The sequence below is a fragment of the Gobius niger genome (genome assembly GCF_951799975.1).
Source record: "Gobius niger genome assembly, chromosome: 1".
Taxonomy (NCBI): domain Eukaryota; kingdom Metazoa; phylum Chordata; class Actinopteri; order Gobiiformes; family Gobiidae; genus Gobius; species Gobius niger.
Window position 1 is genome coordinate 13,445,906 of NC_136852.1, and position 21,796 is coordinate 13,467,701.

Sequence of the window (21,796 nt, forward strand, 5' to 3'; positions counted from 1 at the left end):
CAAAAAACAAATAGATTAAAATTTGAATATTTTGAAATGGACTGTAAGATTGTAAGATTATGACAAATTAAGGCTTGACATATATCACTTTGCAATTTGTCTATATCATATATTCATTTCACATTTTAAATTGAATTACAGAAGTATATGAACTTTTGAACAATATTCTAATTATCCGAGTCTCACCTGTACTCAACCATTGACCGTCAAATTACTTCAATGTGCTCGGAAAGAGGTTCCCAAAGTGGAGTCGGGACACTCGCGCTAACTCAATCAATCCACCCAGTAAAAGCACATAATTATTTTTGAATGAGGCTCAACTGGATTGTGCTCAGGGGAGTGAATACCTGAGCAAAATATTTATCCTGTGGGTGCTGTAAACCAGGTACCCCATAACTACGAATATGTTATCATCATACTAGTATCACGTTTAAGCGTCTAGCCTCTATATATATTGCTTAACTTTGTTGCTTTTTCTGTATTTCTGGGTGATGTGTGCATGAGAGTGTACAGTTCATGAAGAGGATTGGAAAAATGACATTCTGACAATGCGGTTTCATTTGTTGCCCACTTTAATTTAGAAGAATAAAACTTACACATCAGATTAATTGATGTATTGCACATTATCTGATCAGTCCTTCTCCAGAATGACACACCAGTTTCCCTGGTCGTGGTAGCTGCTCTTCACTTTTACACCAGGCACCTGAACACACATATGCTCCAGCTCCCCCTGCTGGAACACATGGTAATAGCGATGGAAGACCGGCGCTGAGCTACTCTCTGATTTGTTTTGATCATATTTCACAGACGTCACAATCTCTTTTGATCTGTCTTGTAATTCTGAGCGCCGAGAGACATCGCTGTGCGCGTTTGCAGAAGTGATGGATTCTGTCTCCTGATGATGCGGAGTTTCTTTTATGTTTTCTTTTCCTTTCACTCCCCTCTTCCCATCCTTGAGATGCCAAGGAACCAAAAGATCCTGAGTATTGAAAGCTGTGCGGTTTGTGTGCACACTTAGTTTGCCCTGAGTCCCTTTATAAGATGACATGTGCCGTTCCCCTTCATTATCTTCTTCGAGACTTTTGTTTGCCTGAACGCTTGACTCACCAGACTCTGCAGGTCTGTGGTTTTTATTGGTGTCCTTGAGGTACTTTGATTTTTGCTTGTTGAATTCTTGTTCAAAGGCCCAGACGTAGATAAGCGCCCGACCACCAGGTTTGAGGAGTCTGACGAGCTCCTTTATAGCTTCCAGACGTCGCTCCTGTAAAAACACAAAATCACCAGAGTCACAGTGTTTTCTGTTACTCGATACAGGGTAAAGAGCCATAGTATACAAGTGCACGCTTTCACAGGAGAGTAGCAATCAAAATTCGCTAACATTTAAGTATATGAATATAGCATTGGTTTAGTTACCTCAGTTGAAAAATGATGTATGACAGCGATAGAGATGCATGCGTCACAGCTGGCCGATCTCAAAGGAACGCTTAGAGCATCAGACACAAACACCTGGAAGCCCCTCTCTGCGCAGATGCTGACGAGGGCGCTACTGCGGTCACAGCCCATCTAAAACATATTATATTAAAATCTCAGTTTAGTGTATAACTCAATTATGACCATAAAAATAATACACGAGGATAACATGCAAATTCCAGAAAGGGCCCCCTACGATCCTTCTTTCCTCAAGACACAGTGACGCCTATTAAGCCTATGTGATATTTAGCATTTCGGACTCATTTCCTTGTTCAAGTGCTTCCATTACTGTGTTGTTAAACTGGATTGCTTGCAAAACAACAAACAGTGACATAATGAAAATGAATGCATTTTGTCCATAAGTCTGTTTTCATGCCATTATCAGTAGCAAGAATTTTAGGAGGCAGTAAACCATCTAAACAGTGGCAACAATTTGCTCTCAAGGGACAATTTAAAGCCTGTTGCGTGACATTTCATCCAATAAATCAAGTCAAGTTGTTTTGTAATGCCCACTATCACAACACAAGTTGCCTCATGGGGCTGCAGAAAACATTAAAAAATGAAACAATACCCAATGTAATGTCCACGCTAATGTAGAATAAATAGAATAGAACTAGCAATTATTTCATGATAGGTGTGAGAGAGGTGATAACTTTTCTTAGACTGGACATCAGCTGCTTGTTCTACAGCAGCGGTTCTCAAAACACACCACCTCATAAAATATTTGACCTCCCAAGTGGCCCCAAGTGGCACCAGGCCTAGATAGAGACCAAACCAGGCTTAGATCATGTCAAAAATGCAAGATGTAAGCCCGAGAAATACTCAACTTAAATGCATTACTAATGCATAAATGAAATCATCGTTACTTAAAAGCCTTGTTAAGGACTACAGATGGAAATTAGCATAGTGCTAAATCTGGTACCGCAATCATTTTAATGCAACTGTGCACAGTCCTTCAAATAAATAAGCTAAAAGTAATAAAGTCTGAAATTGCAGAATGACACCAAGCATCACCAATATAGGACCAGGGCATTTTCCGCAGTGTGACATTAAAATACTATCCTTGGATGATGGAGAACCTGACAGCACCAGACAGATTGCATCATTGCGGTGCGATGACACTCACCGCCACCACCTGTGGGTTGACTCCAAGGTATTTCCCGTTGCCGCAGCCCACGTCTGCCAGCACGCTCCCAGGTGGCAGCGAGCAGAGGAAGTCGCACACTCGGGGCCATGGCGAGTGCCGTGTGCTGCTGAAGTGGGTGGCGATGGCATCGTACACCTGGTGCACATACTGCTCCTCCAGACGGGCCGCATCGCTGTGGCACCCGGGCAGAGAGGGAGGGGCCGGCTGTGAGGGCTTAGGGGCCGAGTGTGCACCTTGACTATCGCAGGCGGAGGGGAAGGCTGATGATGATTTGAAGGGGGAAAAATCTGTTAGCAATGATCAAAAGAAACGGGCATGCTAGGTGACAGCATACTACGCTTTATTACACCTGAGCCGTGGGGTAAACATGGTCATGTGTGTAATCTTTAACAAAATAAAACCAGCAGACAGGTATTTATTTATTCTTTGCAGATGCCTAATTAATCTGTTTCTAGCTTCTAGCTCTCAATCTTACCACAACAACAGGGCCCATGTCGGATTTTGCGAAAGGTAAATGAAGTGCGAGTCTCCCTCTTGCTCAAAGTCAGGTTGCTTTGAGTGACCGCGTTGGACACTGTGAGAATGGGGCACTCGGAGTCAGCAGCAGGTATCATGTCAAATTTTCGAGGCGTTATTCTGGGGGCAAAAAAAAAAGAGATGCTTAATACGGAGGCAACATTACACACCAATTCTGCATCTATTCCAAAGCAATAAATACTGCAGCTCTTTTCATCTAAGCCCAATGATCAACTTATGAACACATTCATAACTATCCGTAAAGTAAATATTACCCATTGGTTTTGTATTTATTTGAATTTGAATTGATTTTATTTGATCAGGGACAATGCACAAAAAAACATTAGTCTAAGAAAGGCTAATTTCCACCCGTTGTCCCTGGACAGGTTGATGTTTTACTTACAAACGTTCATAAAATATATACAGAATAATGCCTAGAAGTATTTCACTTCACTCACATCATAAAAGCACTTTCTACTTCAGAATCTGTCACTCACTCACTCGTGGGTACAGCTTTGCTTTGATAATAACCACTGTTTGGTCAGGTGTGTAAATGTACTATAGTTTGTGCATGAAATTATTTGTGTGTTCCAAAGGCTCGCTGCTTTATAAGAGAATGATTGTTGACCATATGCGGTTCTGCGTATTGGAACGCTGCACTCTCTTCTGACAGTCAACTGTGTGGTTCTAGAGATATCAAAATCATTTAATCGGTGCAACTTGCATTATACTTGATATTTGTTGATATTTTCCTGAATACACCCCGTGCACCAGACAGATCCTTGTCAAACCTACTCAAAGCACAGATATCTCACATTGGTTTGTTGTAATTCCTATACTTTTTGTAGTTGATTTACACACAGTTCATTTTAATGTATGAACTGATTTATTGATTTTTTAAAATGCATTTGTATTTTATTATTATTATTAACAAAGTGGACAGATCTAGTCTGGAAACACTTTGCACTCCTGTACAATAATGGGACAGGAGCCCAGGATCAGACCGGGGAAAAACCAAACTTCTCCATTGCGCACTCTTGAAACACAGCCTTTGTGAAGCACCAGATCGGCAGAAAGTCACAGCGTTCTCCACTTGGCCGCACGACAGGTGGACATGGAGCGACGGACCTGAATTCACGATTTAGTCATTTTTCACATTGTCCGTTTTCAAAAGCATGAATCAATTATATTCATTTGATTTATGTATACGTTTTGTACATATTTTTGCATGAATATGTATGTTTTTTTGGAATGGACCCCAGGAAGACGGGCCGACTGCATACAGCTCTCAGCTAAGAGGATCCATACAGGGTAAATAAGCAAAATGTCTAAATTATTTCCTGATGCACCCAAATAATAAATATAGGGCGACCAACTCAAGGTTTGAGCCCTGCACAAAAATACATAGAGAAGATGTCCACAATAAATATTGCACAGCTCAGGGACAAACATTCAGTCAGTTATTGCTCCTTCCCTGCAGTTAAGAACAGAAGAGTGAGAAGCTGTCACTTTTCAATAGACTGAATCAACCCGAGGCTCACGTCAAGATGAAATGACTCCCCTGCGGCTCACCCGTGGGTCCACAGATATCGGCTCTCTCCTTTCATCACCAGCAGGCTCCGCGTTGGCAGCACCACGGCAACAAGGCGGCCATCGGGATGACGGAACTCCATCACTGTCTGCATAGGCGCACACAACGAGACAGGGACAAGTCTGAAGGCAGCGAGGACAAGCCCCTTTCACATCTTCCCTCACTAACAACCCAGCGCAGACATCTCCAACCCCACAGCTGCTGTTTGATGCTAATGTTCCCTTACAGAGCATAACGGCATGAGCTCCGCTGGGAAATTACATCCACACAATTTCAAACTGCATCCCTCCCAACTTTTGACAGGAGGAAAATTGGATTTTGTGAAGTGGCGGCATCTGTGTGTGTGTGTGTGTATGTGTGTGTGTGCGAGGGTGGCTTTAAGAGACAGATTTGTAGGAGATTGCTAGTGAAGGCAAAAATAGCTCTACGGGCGACATAAAAACCATCCGATCTTTCCAAGAAACTACAAACACTCTACACACAATAAGATTCACAAGCACACACACAAAAGAGCTGAATCTGTTTAAGCCAATCAATGAAACTGGTGGAATGTGACTGAATCAATGTTGATGCTGGCGGCGATGCTTTGCAACCAAGCCATTCATCATCAGTGTCAGAAATCAGTCAACAAACACAAATAAACCCGTGAACTATGGGACACAGTCAAACCATTTGAGAGGAAAAGATACAAAAGAAATGCCTGAAGTTTTATTTAATCTTTTACAATTGCTTTTCTTCCTATTTTTCTTTCAGGAGGTATATCTAACACTTTCCACAGCTTCCTCTATTTTCTCACAAGTAATTTTCTCTTGGCCTCCTGCCTGCCTGGGAGTTAATACTTCTAGCTTGAAAAGGAGAATGAATCTGCTACCTGACAGCCAGGCCTTTTCCAATTCACTTCCTATCCTTTAAACTGATAGACAAACATCTCAACAAAATAGTCCCAGGTCACATCGTTTGAGTAAGCCTATAATTTCAGCTGGCATACAGAGGAAAACAAAAGCTTTTCACGTAGGAATAAAAAAAAAAAAGTGTGAACTTGAAGCCCTTAGCGTTGTACTGCTATTCACATCATTCATTACAGGCCTCCTTAAATAGGCCTGGATGAGTAAAAAGAATTACATTTTAAGGTGTTTTTGTAGAAAAAAGTAGAAAAGGTTCACCAAAAGTTTAAATATGTACTGTATATTTTTTGTTTTGTTTTTTTACTACAAAAATCTGTATGGAGGTACAAAAGAATTATTGAGTGTTTATGTAATGTAAGTACTAATGTGTATGTGCAATGGGAGATTAATCAGCACAGCAAAAAAAAAAAAGTTGCAGCTTCTTGAGTATTGCATAAATTGTACTTTATATTGGCTTGTTCCATGTATTATTGTCAGTATTTTTATATTGTATAGTATCGATGTATGTAACTAGAATAACTAGAATAAAAATAATATATTTGTGTGGGTGTTTAGTTCAAGTGCTTAAGATTGTAAGCACTAAAATTGTTGATCATTACTGGCATCTATTGACTGTGAAAACAGTGGAGCACTGCTGCCTCATTAATATGCAGGACATCATCAAAAGCATCCATATATAATAATAAAAGTATCGGTATCATATTGTTCCACAAAATATTGCGATATATATCGGAAAATCTATATATTGTCACACTCCTACTTAGGATCTAGGCTTCATTGATAGACGAGAGCAGAGAAGGGGGGGGGGGAGCAGGAGATGAGCATGGAAACATTCTGGACAACACTGGATAATACCTTGTTATACTTTCTTCCACTAACTATTAACTCTTACAGACATTAAATAAGAGCAAAATAAGGGCTGATGTCATTTGTTATATCTTAGAGACAAATGTCAGGGAAAATACCTGCGCTCCAAGACTGAGTGACATGATGGTGTCTTCAAAGGCTGAATGGGTGTCTACATGAGGAGGAATGCCTGTGAGAGAAAACAAGTTTATAAAAACAATGTAGCCCAATGTAGAGTTCATAAGGTGAGTTATCACAGTTACAAAGCATGATCACTTGAAGGTCACTTTTTCACACACTGTAATTTCAAAATATCCAAACAAAAGATTAAGCCATAACTGGTTTAACCTCTTACCCTCTGCCTTTAACCAAGCATTATGTCATGATTTTGTCACTTTTTAGTTGTGTTATTGTTGCTTTTTTGTGGTTCTTTTTTTGCTTTTTTGTCATTTTGACGCTTTGTTCAAGAAGCCTTTAGATTTGGGTAAAGCCAAACTGGAGGAAATGTGCTTGGTTCAGGCTTTCGATCACAGTGGTCTCTATGATGCTCCAGGATCAATTGTTTTGTAGGTTTTCACCGCTGACGGACAGTCTCACCAGAAAACCTACAAACCAATTGATCCTGGTGCATCTTAGAGACCACTGTGATTGAAAGTAAAGGCACCATGTTGGCCATCCATGCAGCCGCTGGGTTAGGTCAAATATGCACAAATAACAACTTTTTGTTTCCACATATAAAGTTGCATAATGCACCTTTAAGACACACCTTTTATACAAACCTCAGCTAGAACAAAAACAAATGTTTTCCTAGAGTATCATTTAACAAACAAAAACCTCCCATTGTTTTGTCCAAACTCCAAAACTAGGTTCTGTTTCTGCCAAAGAAATAGCTGTAAACCTGACCATTATAAAGACCTGTGACGATTATTGATAATGACCAAAGAAGAGATTGTATTTTCGATAAAATTTCGATTAATTTCCCAACCCTGCATCGTGCCATGGTATTTTTGGTCACAGTCATATCATGAAAATCTAATTTCGTTCAATCCATAATTTGAGCTAATGTACAGTTTGAAATGCAAAGCTCTGGTTGTAAAATGACACATACCCTGCCCAGACTCATACTGGTTGACAGTCAGCTGGTCTGGCATTTTACTGACATATCCATTCTTCAAACATCGTTCCAACACAGGCGTACACTCTCCTGGAAGACCTATAAAGAGCAAAAAATGAATAATTAAAAGCCTGATATGTGTTGCTTTACAATATTTTAACTGTGCACCTAAAGCACAGACCATTAATCTGTGTACTGACCGGTCGGTAACGGCTTGTCTTTATCCACATTGTTGTTGTCGTACCGAAACTCATAGCCATAGTGCTTTACTTTTCTGTGCTTAAGGGTTTTCTGAGCTGAAAACAGATATCGACAATAAAACATTATAATTCTAAACTTTTTCTATGCAGGGTATTTATTAAGCCACCAATTTCTTACCAGTGTCTTGATCACAGATTGAAGGCCATTCAATGGATGTGAGCAGAAGCGCCTCTTCCTCCAGTGACACAAAGTCTTCAACAATCGTCAAACCCTCTGGTAAAGGGACTGTTTCTTCCTCCATGCTTTTAACTATACAAACAAAGAGTGCATTTAGACTCATCAAATTTAAATATACTTCAAAATTTTCAAACCAATAACAAAAACAGACCAACCTGATTCAACAAAGCTAAAATATAGAGTGACTATATCTTCTCCACATTGGATCTTGAGCCCGTTGAGGTCTATATGAGCTTTCTGTGCACTTTCCTCTGACCTGAAAGAAGGAAAAAGTACTTCAAAACATGCACGCATTGATTCAATTGTATTTCCAAATTGAGTATCTACCTATATGTTACGAAGGCATAAGGTTTGTGCGGAGGCATCACAAGGGTTTCCAGCTCTCCTATTCCTGTCAGAGTTGCAGAAAGATGCTCTCGACTGACACCGTTCCCCAGGCCCCCATTTGCAACCACCAAATGCTGCAAAACAGTGTATCCAAGCAAGCCAGGGGTGTTTTTATTGCTCCAACATGGGTAAAAAGACACTGAAAGCTGATTCTTTAGACTCTAAAGAATCAGCTTTCTAAAGTTTAGAGGTACATGCTTGTCATAATCGTTTACCTTCGTGGGCTTTGTTGTCGTGTGGATGCCTTCATGTTTTAGTAAAATATGACTGGATTTTATTTGTTTACGAAACAATTTCTTCTCATCTTTACTTCTTCTAAAAGCCTTGGTGGGACTCGCTTCCACATGATCGTCCATGGTACGTCTTTATTTTGTGTCCGACTACACCGACTTCCGTGAGAAAGGTTCCGCCATCATTACAAACGCATTATCCGCTACGTGTGTCTTTGATGAAAATCCAACATCAACTAATGGGGGATAAGAGCATTGAATAGGTTTTCAATCAATTCCCTTACAAGACTGTTTCTTTTTGTGTTGGACTATGCAATAGTCAGTGTGCTTTTTTCGAAAGTGTAGCCTATGATTTTACTATTTTTAAGAGTTGCATTTCTTTACATCTTGCTATCTGTGTTAAAGCATTGCAGCCATAGACTGTAAATATAATTGCAGCTCGTGTATGGGTTTGCTGCCACCTATTGGTCTATAATAGCCTAGAAGGTGGTAGAACCCTATACAGTAGGCGAGTGTTTCCCAACCAGGGGCATGGGGACCCTGGGGTAGCCGACTTGAGCAATTATCAGGGGGTACTTGGAATTATTTCAAATTAAGAAGGAAACTACATTACATAACATTAGTTATGAAAGAAAAGGCTGTTTACAGTAAATTGTACTTTTCAGTAAAATTATTTAATTTAGCTTAATGAATGACCTTATGAACACATAACCTTAAGAGTAGTTTTAATGGATTCCATCTCAATAATTTGTAATAGCTTTTATGTAGGAGGTACACAGTGCACCGCTGAAGGATTAAGGGGGTCCACAGGACATAAAAGGTTGTGAACCACTGCAGTAAGCGACACAAGATCATAAAGTTATACGCGTATCGTCAGCTGTCAAAGTAAAGCTGCATATAGGCTACAAAAACATATTTCTTCCACCATCACATGATTGGCCATTCTACGCATTTGATCTATATGGCACTTTTCCAAAGCTTTAGTCCTTTGTGCAATATTCATTATTTTCTCCTACTGTAGCCACAGTTGTCTTGTGGTTGGCTGATAGAGGACCTGCGATGCCTAAGGTCCCTCTCTTACACCACAGCATTGCAAAGTGGGTGTCTTGCCCAATGACATAATAATAAGGCACTCATCGGGCGATCATTGAATCAATGAATTTTACATCTGTGGGTGAATGCTCAAAGCCGCTGCTTTGTGTCAAAAAGCTTCTGCGCTCTCAGCTTGCTTGGTGTCTCAGAGGAATCAATTAACTTCCACCCAGTGTGTGGATTTCTTCACAGTGCCAGTGCCATAATAATGGTGGGCCTACTACAGCCAGTGTTTCCGTCATGTTATGTGGGTGTAGCACTCATGTTTGTGGGCATATGTTACATAACCAGGCCATCACCTGTTTCCAACCATTGCAGCTATTATAAAGCTATGCGGTGATTCGGCCTGTGGAACGTCTCCATTGTCTCAACTGTACATTCAGTTAGTTTTCATAACAACAGCTGCGAGTGCAAACAAATCCCCTTTGGCCTGATGCCTGGCTGTTTCTAAACTTCTCACCAAGTGAATAAATAAATAAAATCCAGCATCGCTATAGGCCTCTTGATACTCAAAATGCAGTAAAGCCTGTTAAGTTGAGGAGAACCTTGAACTGGATCAATCCACTGAACACTTATTTCAGATTTAAAATAAGTAAAACACGTTACTGCAAAATATCTGAAGAATTGTCCACTTTTATCAGTCAATCTAATTTGCAGCCACTGCCTTTTTTACTTTCCAAGTCTCCCATTATACAATAGGGAGAAGATCTCTGTATTTTTCTCTGTTGCAGTCAAGGACACTTCCACCTCAGAGACTCATCAAAGCTGTGGGGAAAAAAAGTGTGAACTTCAGTGGAGCCGCTTTGGAGCCCTGCGGCATCCCACCAACCCCTGAAATGCAGGAGCAATAGTCAGAACAAAGTACTGCTGATGTCTATGTTCTAATTAACAGGAAACATGATGGAGGTAGACACCTAAAGCAACCGGATACTGCTTTTTAAAATTGTGTTCCTGTTTGCTGTGTCCCATGAGGAAGCTATAGCTTGTAGCTTGTGGAAATACAGCACTTGCATTTTTGCATTTGGAGATTCAGGCTTCTCTCTCTTGCTTTGTCACACTAATTTTTCTGAATTCTGTATTATTCTGTTTTGGCCTCTGTCAAAACTGAGAAAAGAGGGAAAGGGACATCAGGGACTGGGCTCTTGGCAGTTTCAGTTTCACACAGCAAATAACGGTGAAGCACTTTGCATTGACTTGTGTATGACTTGCGCTCTACAAACAAACGTGCCTTTTCCAATGTTAATGCAAACTACAGATGCATAACAACAATCCACCATAGCAAGTTTGTATTTGTGATTGTGTTTGTATCAGGTTCTTGTTTTAGCTTCTGCAAGTTACTAAAATAGAAATGTCAAAGGGCGTTGTCTTATTGCCACTGTAATTTCTCAGAGCGAATGGAATGGTGTCTTTGAAGCCTTGTTGACATCCCTTGTCTCGTTCTTTGATTTGCAAAGAAAAGCTGCCAGAACTTTTTATATCTTACCTCCACACACTTGCACCCACAGCTGTCACAGCGGGCTCAAAGCCACACACATGCCTGCACACCCCGCTCTGTTTATTCAATAGGCCCCATGTGACAATGGCAATCCTCAGACTCGAATAGTCACAGGAGCAATTCTTGCAAAATGTCCAGCCCAATACAGGAGATGCCAGTTCTGATCAGACTGAGCCGCTGAGGAATGATCTTGAATTCCCCCGATGTGGAAACACTGAGGAGAATCAGCTCATGCGCACTGTCCTGCCCTGACCCTTGGGTGTTCAAGGGAGAAGCCGAGTGTGTACAAAGGATTTAACAGAGACACAGAGATAAGCAGCTGTCAAGTGTGAGAAGAGCTGACGCTGTGGTCAACTGTCAAAGCCTGATCTTAGCACTCGCACAAGGTAGACGGGCTGCAAACAAGGAGCTAAAGTATGGCCCACAAGTAATAATAAATGACGTGTACTTCCAAAACTGTGCTTTATACTTGGCCAGTGGTTCTCAAACTCTGATACTCTATGCCAGGGGTAGGCAACGTCCAGCCCGGGGGCCAAATCCAGCCCTCCAGCATAGAAGCTCTGGCCCTCAAGACAATTTTGAGAAATAACTTTACTCAAATCAGAGTTCGAAGGCCTGTTAATCTCTTAACCCCCGCCTGAACCAAGCTCATTTTCTCCAGTTTGGCTTTAGCCACATCTAAAAATGAATATAAAAATCGAAAAAAGTGTTTTTAGTGGTAGGGGAAACCAGAGTACCCGGAGGAAAAAACCTACGCAGACACGAAGAGAACATGCAAACTCCACACAGAAAGGCCCCGTCCAGGTGGGAATCAAACCCACACGCTAACCACTGTACTATCGTGCCGCAATTTTTAAAAGTGATGCTTTGCTTTGGCGACAATTTGGCGTTCGGCCCTCGGTCTTTTGACGATCAAGAAAATGGGGCCTCCACCAGGTAAACTTGCCTACCCCTGCTCTATAAAAATAACACTACAACCACAACCAGGCCTAGGCTATGGCAAGTTAGGTATACAAACTTATTCTCACTGGAGAGAGTGGAGTGCACATACCAAATATGTTTAGCTGCCAAGATAACTAAACCAATTGGTATTTGGCTGCTACGTGCACAGTAATGTAAATTGAAGGTTAAAGGTTGCAGTTGCCATCCCTATTCTGTTCATGTGTCTGCAAACCTCTTTTGTTTTGCAGTGACACCCCTCTGATGACAGCACAGAATGACCGGCCTGCCCGGATGATGAATTGCAGCATTTGTTGGATTTAAACCAGGTTGCCCCGGCCTTATTCACCGCCTCTGAGTTCAGTTACTCCCTTGATACTGAGTGATACAGTTACACTTTCCTAAATACACTAAACGACGCAAGTATTGTGTTTGGAACAACTGTAATCCGGCCTACTATCTGCAATAATGTTTTAAAAATAACCTCGGGCCTGTCCTGTGGGTCTGTGTGTTACTGTGGACCAATATGGATGGGAAACACTGCTCAGGATGATTGTGGCAGATCGCAGAGCGCCGGCGGATTGGCTGTTCAGCTGCTTTGTGACATCAGGCGGAGTGCATGTGGTCCCGGGGCGTGCCTCAAAGGCCCCTCCAGACTCTTTTTATGTGTGATACGTGCCCCAGCATCCACAGACAGCCAGACAATCGGCAGAGGAGAGAATACCAAAAACTGCAGTTTCTCGGATGTCAGCCTGAAGAAACCGGCGTTAGTGAGGAGCTAAGATCAAAACAAACAAGGTAAAGATGGGAGTAGGATTTGTTTTATTTTCTAAAACTCCTTTTCACGTCATGTTTGGCTTGGGAAAGGAATTAACCAGAGTTTCAGAACCGTTTGTTGACTGGCAAAGGAGTGTTAGATATCAAGGGCTGCACAATATCCTGTTATTACAATATTATGGAACACAATATTCATATTGCAAGAAGCTGTTGCAAAATCACTGAGGTCTTCCATCTGCCTGAGATATTATATATATATGCACATGCACACACAAAAAAATATATGGTAACTTAAAAATGTGTAATTCCATTTTAGCATTAGGACGCAATTTGATAGGAAAATTAGGATAGGATATTCCTTTCCATTTTAATACACTGTGGTGAAATTTTTAGAAATATTGCAACAATATAAGGTAACAATTTATTTTACAGTACCTTTGATACACTGTACCTAACTTAGTTTAGGACAATGTAACGTGCTCTGTAACAATGTGTAATAACTTGTACCTATGGGTTAGATCCACGGTGGAATAATGTGTATTAGTAGTTTGTATACATAATGTAATAAGCCATAACTCTAACCCCAAACCTAACCTTAAGCCCTAAGGGTCTTGTGTCCTATTACATTATGTACCTACAAAGTACTAATACAAGTTATTCCATTGTGTATCTAACCCATAGGAACAAGTAATTACAGATGTTACAGAGCACATTACATTGTACTAAATTAAGCTAGGGCCAGCGTATATAATATATAATATATAATATAATCAATGCAATATTCAAGACAGTTATTATATATCTCAATTTGCTGTTATATTGCACAGTCCTCTAGTCATCTAAATGTTTATGAGAAGTTCAATTTTGTGACCCATTTTCGTGTTGATAAATATAGACTCCTTTTTTATGCTAAGGCTCTAAACCCTGTGATAAAAATCTAACACCGCAGATCTACATGCTTCCACTTTCCCCTCACGTTTAGGTCTCTGAGCAGAGACGGTGACCGCTCCTCCTCCGCGCCTCGACCTTCTGCTGCCTGCGTTCACGGAAACACCATGGATCGCTCGGTACAGGAGCTGTTCCTCAACTTCATGATCGTCTTAATCACTGTGCTGCTGATGTGGCTCTTGGTCAAAACCTACCAGGCTGATTTATGAGAAGACAAACAGGGGGAAGAAGATGAAGGAGAAATGCAAGCGCCAGACTGAAGGACTCTGCTGCTGAACACTTTTTATAAAAATCTAAATTGTCATTATCTGCCATTTTCCGCTAAGTTGTAATAGTTGAGAGTTTGGAAAGTTGACACCTGAAAACATGTATTTACTGTGGCCGTGTGGTTCTGTAAATGTCACGGATAAATATAGAGGAGAATGGAACTCCTTTAAAAAGTAAAGGGTGTCATAAATTCTCTAAAATAAACCGTTGATGTTTTTCAGTGCAATTATTGACAAATGCTTGAAGTGTATTTGTTTGTTTTTGACTCCATAAAACTGGCCAATGTATTTATCTAGTAATATATTGTACAAGAATCAATACAACACAATAGATACTGTGTTGCACTTGACATTTTATTTCTTAGGGCGCTTTACACCATACAGTATGTGAGTGCAAGTCTTCTTCTACAGCCACATACATGTATAGCAAGGGCGGCGTTTACAAAGGAATGCAATTATAGAAAGAGAAAGAAAAACTCTTCTCTAAAGAAATCTCTTGGAATACAATAGAGCTAAAGAGTTTGATCTGAAGAATTGACTCTTGATTAACAGTGCTACTCCATGCAACAAAAAGCATTAAAAACACAAAAAGTATTCAACCCAAGAGCATAGCCTATTGGAGTCCTCCACGGGAGAAACAAAAATGCATCTTGCACGTGCCTGAGACAGCACAAGCTATTTTCACACACAAAAAAAGTGAGAAATAAGGTGCAACATGTTGGGGAATGCATGTAAGTTTTGTTCTGTTTATGCCTCATCTTTCCAAGGGTCTCTGTCTCTGTTGAAGCTGATGATCTGACAGTGAAACTCAGTGAGTCCTCTGGGCATCGGCGACACTTCCTCCCATTGGCTCTTTCCACTGTGATACACCTGTGAGAAAACATCAGAAAACACTTGAAGGGTATGCTGGCTAGAACAGGGGCTCCCTCCACAACAACACCAACCTCTGTCCTGTTTCATCCCATGTTTTACTTGAATCAATGAGTTCAGAACAACAAAAACAAGTAAAATCTGACTTTCTAACCAGGAAACTTGGATAGGACTGGATTACCAGATATTTATCTCATTACAGTGAATGTACCTGAACTTCATCAGTGATCTCGCCAGGTGAATAGTCCCCTCCCAGGATGTAGATTCTGTCCCTCGTACCAACGGCCCCAGCATTGAACCCTGCACTTTCGAAAGACCCCTCGCCCTTCCACACACACGTCTCTGGACAAAAACTGTACACCTGCAAGAAGAAGAAGAATATTTATAGGCATTCATTCAAGGTAAATTATTATCGCAAATCTGACTTTCACACTCGAACAGCTACTTGTTCTTCCTTAAATAAACATTTTGGCAGCTCAGACCACTTCTTCAGCAAAGTGAGTTCAGATTTCTCACCTTATAAGTTGACAGGTCGCACAGATGCAGAGTATTGTTAATGGACACTGTCTTGACCAGCGTAGCATGAAAGAATTGTCCAAACTCGGCAACTAGGCGTGTCCACTGGTCTTTTGTGGCATCGTATCGGAAGAAGCAGTCAAGTGCAGGGTTAAAAGAATCTCTGATCTCCACCTCAGAGCCCAAAGTGTAGAAGATACTTCCACAGGAGCTGGTCTCTGGGTAAAATATCGCAGTGGGCAGGGGGCTGACTGAGGTCCACGTCTGAGACAAAGGGTTGAAGTATTCCACCTGCCACAGTCAGACAGTTGAATAAAAGGAATATCAAAATGCTTTCTCAAACGGTATTCATGTTATTCACATCAACAATAGTTAAACAGGTATATTACTGTGCGCAGAGCCAGGGGCTGCATGACAGGAACATTTTTTGATATTTGATAATGTGGCAATTGTGGCATTTTATGGACAATGTTGGCTTACACCAGAAACATGGCAGATTTCCATGATAACAATAAATGTATAGCATTCCATCCCAAGCTCTATTGAACAAAATTAGAAAATCATGTCTAAAATCAAGCTTTTGCACATTTTTAAGTTACCATATGTTTTTATTTTAGGCTGCATTTGCAAAAACTGTTTAAATCTTAGTCACATGGAAGCATACACTGGAAAAAATGCCAAAAAGATTGCCAATGGAACAAGCTTTAATTCACTTACAATAAGAGAAAAACCCTTGAAATGAGACAAAGAAGTCAAAGGCAAGAAAGACCACCCTGGTTCCATAAGAGAGTCCAAATCTACTCAAAATGAGCAAAAATTACAATTAATTCCAACACAAGTCATTTTTGTCAAAGATAAGATGGCATTTTCACAGTGTATAGAGTTTGGTATCGTGATGTCATATTGCTAAGCATTATGGGATTTGCAGCTGACTTTTTCCATAAACACAGGAGTCATTGTTCACATTAAAACATTTGGACAGCGTGATCAATTCATTTACCAGAAGTGACTTTTTTATACTGTTTCCAGCCAACCATAGTCTATGGAAAATGTTTGCTAGTACCCGCAAATATGGTGGATTTCCATGGTAACAGTGAATTTATAACATTCCATCTCTACAATGGAAACTTGGTAATATGCAGGTGCTTGTCATATAATTAGAATATCATAATAAAGTGCATTTACTTCTGTTATTCAACTTAAACTAATATATAATAGACTAATTACATGCAAACTGAGAAATGTAGCCTTTATTTGTTATCGTGTTGATTATTATGGCTCACAGCTTGTAAAAACCCCAAATTAAAAATCTCAGAAAATTATAATATTTAAAAAATGGACTTTAAGCCATAATCATCAAAATTATAACAAACAAAGGCTTTACATGGGTCACTTTGCATGTAATGAGTCTATATGATATATTAGTTGCAAATTTTAAGTTGAATAACAGAAGTAAATGCACTTTTTCACGATATTCTAATTATATGACGAACGCCTATATATTGTGCCGTACCTCCAAAAGCGGCGCTTCACCCGTCTGCCCTTTAGTCCGTCCTCCAATGACATAGACCCGATCGAGGCACGTCACCGCAGTGTGCATGGTGCGGGGTGTGCGCATGGCAGGACAGGGGGCAAACGTCCTCGTCACGGGGCAGAAGCACCACACCTCGTCTGTGGCGTCGTGGTACGGCTCGGCCACGTGGAGGCGTATCGTGCGGCAACAGTTTCCACGACAACCGCCTGTGACAAACATCTGTACCAGAAAACTTTAGATTAGAAAACTGTGCTTAATTAGTCGGGCAATCTGTTCTAGTAACTGTTGCTGTGACTTGTTCTGATGGTTTGATGCAGTAGTGACTAAATAAGACTTTTGTGGTTTCAAAAAAAATATTATTTTTAATATATATTTTTCAAAATAATACAAATAATTTGACAATTAACAAAAAAATAAGTATACAGGCCTGCAATATATATTTTTTGACTACTTCACCCATTGATGCAAAAAATACAGGTATTGCTTTAGATTAAGGTGTGCTCATTAAGCATTAATAAGTATTAGTAATAATTTTAGAGTTAGGGTAAGGGTTAAGGTCAGGGTTAGGTTTAGGGTTGGCTATGAATAAGCATATTATTAATGTTAACAGATAAAAGTATAATAAGCAGTGTGTTAATACTTTACAAGCATATTATTAATGCTTACTAGTACCTTATTAATACTTAAAGGAACAGGCCACTGGTTTTCCATACTGATATATGTTCTTACCTGAGCTTAGATGAGTTGATGTGTACCTGTCTCGTCTTTGCGCGAGTGCTCAGTCACGCAAAACGACCAAAGATGTTGTTAGCATTTGGCCTCTCCCAGTATATTCCTATGGCTCCAAACGGGGTGAAGTTAGAAGCGACCAAGCTCTTCCACGGGCACAAAGACCAGACAGGTACGTATCAACTCATCTAAGTAAGAACATATCACAGTATGGAAAAACAGTGGCCTGTTCCTTTAATGAGCACAGCACACCTTAAAGGGACTATACAGTTTAAAAATGTTCCTAACATTTTTAAACTCCGTATAGTCCCTTTAATATAAAGTGTTACCAAAAGACAAGTATCACTGTGCTAATTCTACACTGTTCAAATGACTCTGATTGGTCACATTGATGCACCCAATACATTTTCAGAGTTACATCGGCCCAAATCGGTCTCATTCCGGAGCTCTATCATGATGCTAAAACATTATTTTCTCTCTGCTTGTCATATCATACAATAAGGCCTGAAACATGCTGCATACGTGTTTCAAACGCACTTTAAAACTTCAAAGCACGCTTCAAAACCCACTTTAGGGGAACGCATGCAGTGTATTTCTGGCATAAAAGTGCAAGTGTACCTTTTCAGCGTAGCTAGTGAAGTGGGAGCCTGGTGGATCGGGCACAGAGACAGGCCCCTCCTCAGTCCTCAGCACCTTCCACTCGTCTGACTCGAGGGAAAAGCAGAACATGTGGCAGATCTCATTGTGCTCCTCTGTTTTGTGGATATAGATATAGCTTTGTGTTGTGGAAGGTCTGGCGTCTGTCATTAGACCAGTATATTGGCTCTGTATGTGTTGGGCCTTTGAGAGAAGGGCACGGCATTCATCACCGGAGAGAAGAGGATTCAACTTCAACAAAGTCTGAAACAACATGCAAAAGATAAATTAAAAAAGCACATGGCAAGACAGTGTATAATGATCGATGCAAAAAATAATGCCTCAAGTGCAGAAGCAGGAAGATGGTGGAGTCTAGTGAGAGACAGCAGCTTTGGCATCAGCGTTTGTCTTTCTTGGCGTTGGTGTTGCACCCATGTTAGAAGAGACATCACCACATGCTCTTCACTTGGCACATTCAGAGAGTCTGAGCTTAGACATTTCTCCAACACATTTACCTAAAACAAGCAAACACGATCGGGTAAAATGCAACTGCAGATGTTGGAATAAGAAGATCAATGAGGTTAAAGGGATATTTCAGAAATGTTTGACATAGGGCCTAATTTCCTTGTTATCCAGAGTGTTACTGATTTCTAGAGATATTTTTATTTGATTTATTTTATTTGAAGAGTTTCGTGGCGCTAGGCTAGTGCAAGGCTAGCGCATTTCTATGGTATCAGCTAGCCTGCATTAAAAACAGTCTTACGCGCTCCACAGTGCACCTGAGGCAAATCACTTTTAACACCAGACTAACCATATAAATGTCTGTGTCTATAGAATATTTTTTTTGGAATATAACTGACCTTGCATCACATGAATGATCGCATTTTGAGGGACTATTTTCTAGCAGATCACTCCGCCGCTGCATAGCTTAAACAACCACGAAACTGATGCTGCTTAAATATAAGCTATTTTAAATGCAAAATGGTTAAAATTATTCTATCGACACAGACATTTATATGGTTAGTCTGGTGTTATAAGTGATTTGCCTCAGGTGCACTGTGGAGCGGGTCAGACTGTTTTTAATGCAGGCTAGCTGATACCATAGAAATGCGCTAGCCTTGCATTACCCTAGCGCCACGTAACTCTTCAAATATAAAAACTGCATGAATTACAAAAAAAATATCTCCAGAAATCAGCAACACTCTGGATAACTAAGAAATGAGGCCCTATGTCAATCCCTTTAAAAAGATGTGAAAAGGCTAAAGTATTCGGCATTCACAAGTCGGATTCTCGTTGGATTGTAAATTATCTCACGGACAGACAGCAGGCTGTCAAAATCAACAATATTCTGTCAGAAATGCGTTCTGTCCACTCAGGCGTGCCTCAAGGAAGCACCCTGGCTCCCACTCTGTTTGTGCTGTTCATGAATGATCTCTCACATCTGATTCCTGGTGAAATCCAATCATCAAGCAAGCCTGGGACTGTAAACGATTGTCTTCTCTATGCTGACGACACTACACTGTTTGTTGCATCCCAACAGCTCCCTCTAATGGTGGAGAAAGTAAATGAAGATCTCCTGGACATTGCTAAGTGGGCTGAAACGTGGGGTATGCAATTTAATCCAAGCAAAACCAAAGCAATGTTTCTCTCCAAAATGCAAAATGCAAACATCGACATCAAGTTCATGGGCTGTCCAGTCGAAATGGTTAATGAACATCTCCATCTAGGATTTTGGATTACAAGCAATCTCAAATTTGACAAACAAGTGGACTACGCCTGCCGAAAGGCGGCATCTCAAATGTTCCTCCTTCGTAGACTCTCCCTCTCTGTTAATGACAAGAATCTATTAACAAGACTGTATAAATGTTATATTCTACCTCATTTTGAATATGCATCACCTGTCTGGGCCGCTTTGAATGTCACACAAACTAACCGCTTGGAAAAACTCCAACGCCGAGCCATTAGGATCATACTACACTACTCCTACACGCAACCAGTTACAGATGGGGACTATGAAGAACTCAAACTGGCTCCTTTAAAACACAGGAGAAACTTTGCAGTTATGTGCTATGGCTACAAGCTGTTACGAGGATCACTTCCAAAGGCTCTCCAGTCCCTATGTCCAACTGTTAAAAGAACTCCTGTTGAAACACGGAATAAAACACTTGTCCATCTGGGCATCGAGTTCCCCACGAGTCGAGCACTGGACCGATCTCCATTTCTATTCGCAACAAAGCTACTAAACAAAATTCCAGAACTGTGGGACTGTCCTACTTTGGACTGTTTTAAAAACAAATTATGGGACACTGATAAGAGGCTCATCTTTGATGTTATGTTTTAATATTCATGAACCAGCCGTCAATGCCCTTGGGCACGACGTTTTTACGTTAAAGTTGTAATAAAAAAAAATAAAAAATAAATAAAAAAAAGTCTCACCTGCATGTCCAGAAAATCCCTTTTTTGTGACAAATCATAAAAATTCTCAACAATGAAATCATTGGCACTTTGAAGCAGTGAAGCTGAACCATACGCCTCAGCGAGGGACAAGAGGGACAGACAATTGGAAAGATCCACGGTCCTGATGAGAAAATCGCTGCATGCTTTAGAGAGGACTGAGGACTGAGAGAGAGAAAAAAAAACTTTCAGTATCAACGTAAAGTATGCTGTACATGGAGTCCAGATATGCAAACATGCACGCTGGAATCTTTATTACGAACAAAAACAATACTCACCTGAAGAAAGGAGGCTATCTGAAACAGCATGTCTACATTTTCATCAGTGATGAGAGCTTCTCCAGAATAGGCAAAGTCCAAGAAAGAGGCCACTGCATCTGGACTCTGGTTAGTCAGAGTGACCGAGCCATCTCCACGCTCACGCATATCAACCTCAAACATGGCCCTGTGAGGGAAACAAATCAGGTAAACAGAGTGGGGGGATAAAAGTCTAGGCTTATTTATAAAAGTAAAAAGTAAATACTTGAAGAAATCACTTGATGCAGCGAGCACACAGCGATGACAGGGGAAACTGTGGTCCTGCACATTGATAGTGAAGTCAAACATCAAAGCTTGCTCCCTGAAGGACTGGAGTACATTGAGCAGCTGGAGTCCAAGTGACTGCGACACGTTTAAGTGGGTCCTGCGCTCTGGAGCTCTGCTACATTGCTCTGAGATATCCGAGTTTGAACACTCATTCATCTTTAAGTCTTTTAAGGTTTAACAATCACAGGAGTAATATCAGATGGAGGAAAAGTAGCCTACATCAGACTTCAGCAAGCTATTGCACTGAGAAGAAACTTACATGAGCACAACACACGTTTAATGTAGCTTCAGACGATTAAAGTCACTTTGTCA

General features: G+C 40.6%; 3 protein-coding genes across 3 annotated transcripts; 1 reads left to right on the forward strand and 2 right to left on the reverse strand.

The window, feature by feature from the left end:
- Positions 1 to 570: 570 nt before the first annotated feature.
- Positions 571 to 8,770, reverse strand: alkbh8 (alkB homolog 8, tRNA methyltransferase; the record flags this gene model as incomplete). The annotated part of the gene is made up of 12 exons (XM_079579617.1): positions 571 to 1,261; positions 1,414 to 1,563; positions 2,597 to 2,877; positions 3,093 to 3,253; positions 4,706 to 4,812; positions 6,595 to 6,665; positions 7,584 to 7,688; positions 7,790 to 7,885; positions 7,968 to 8,099; positions 8,183 to 8,283; positions 8,355 to 8,488; positions 8,630 to 8,770. The coding sequence occupies 12 exons, from the start codon at positions 8,768 to 8,770 to the stop codon at positions 632 to 634; spliced, it is 2,109 nt and encodes a 702-aa protein (XP_079435743.1). The 3' UTR covers positions 571 to 631.
- A 4,115-nt stretch (positions 8,771 to 12,885) lies between these two features.
- sln (sarcolipin) lies at positions 12,886 to 14,301 on the forward strand. The gene is made up of 2 exons (XM_079575289.1): positions 12,886 to 12,968; positions 13,930 to 14,301. Exon 2 carries the CDS (start codon positions 14,003 to 14,005, stop codon positions 14,102 to 14,104), a length of 102 nt encoding a protein of 33 aa, XP_079431415.1. The 5' UTR covers positions 12,886 to 12,968; positions 13,930 to 14,002; the 3' UTR covers positions 14,105 to 14,301.
- A 194-nt stretch (positions 14,302 to 14,495) lies between these two features.
- kbtbd3 (kelch repeat and BTB (POZ) domain containing 3) lies at positions 14,496 to 21,737 on the reverse strand. The gene is given in 9 exon segments (XM_079574285.1): positions 14,496 to 15,031; positions 15,243 to 15,392; positions 15,548 to 15,838; positions 17,061 to 17,300; positions 18,429 to 18,713; positions 18,716 to 18,961; positions 20,883 to 21,065; positions 21,179 to 21,344; positions 21,423 to 21,737. Coding segments are annotated over 9 exon segments (1,902 nt in total). The 5' UTR covers positions 21,641 to 21,737; the 3' UTR covers positions 14,496 to 14,908.
- Positions 21,738 to 21,796: the final 59 nt, after the last annotated feature.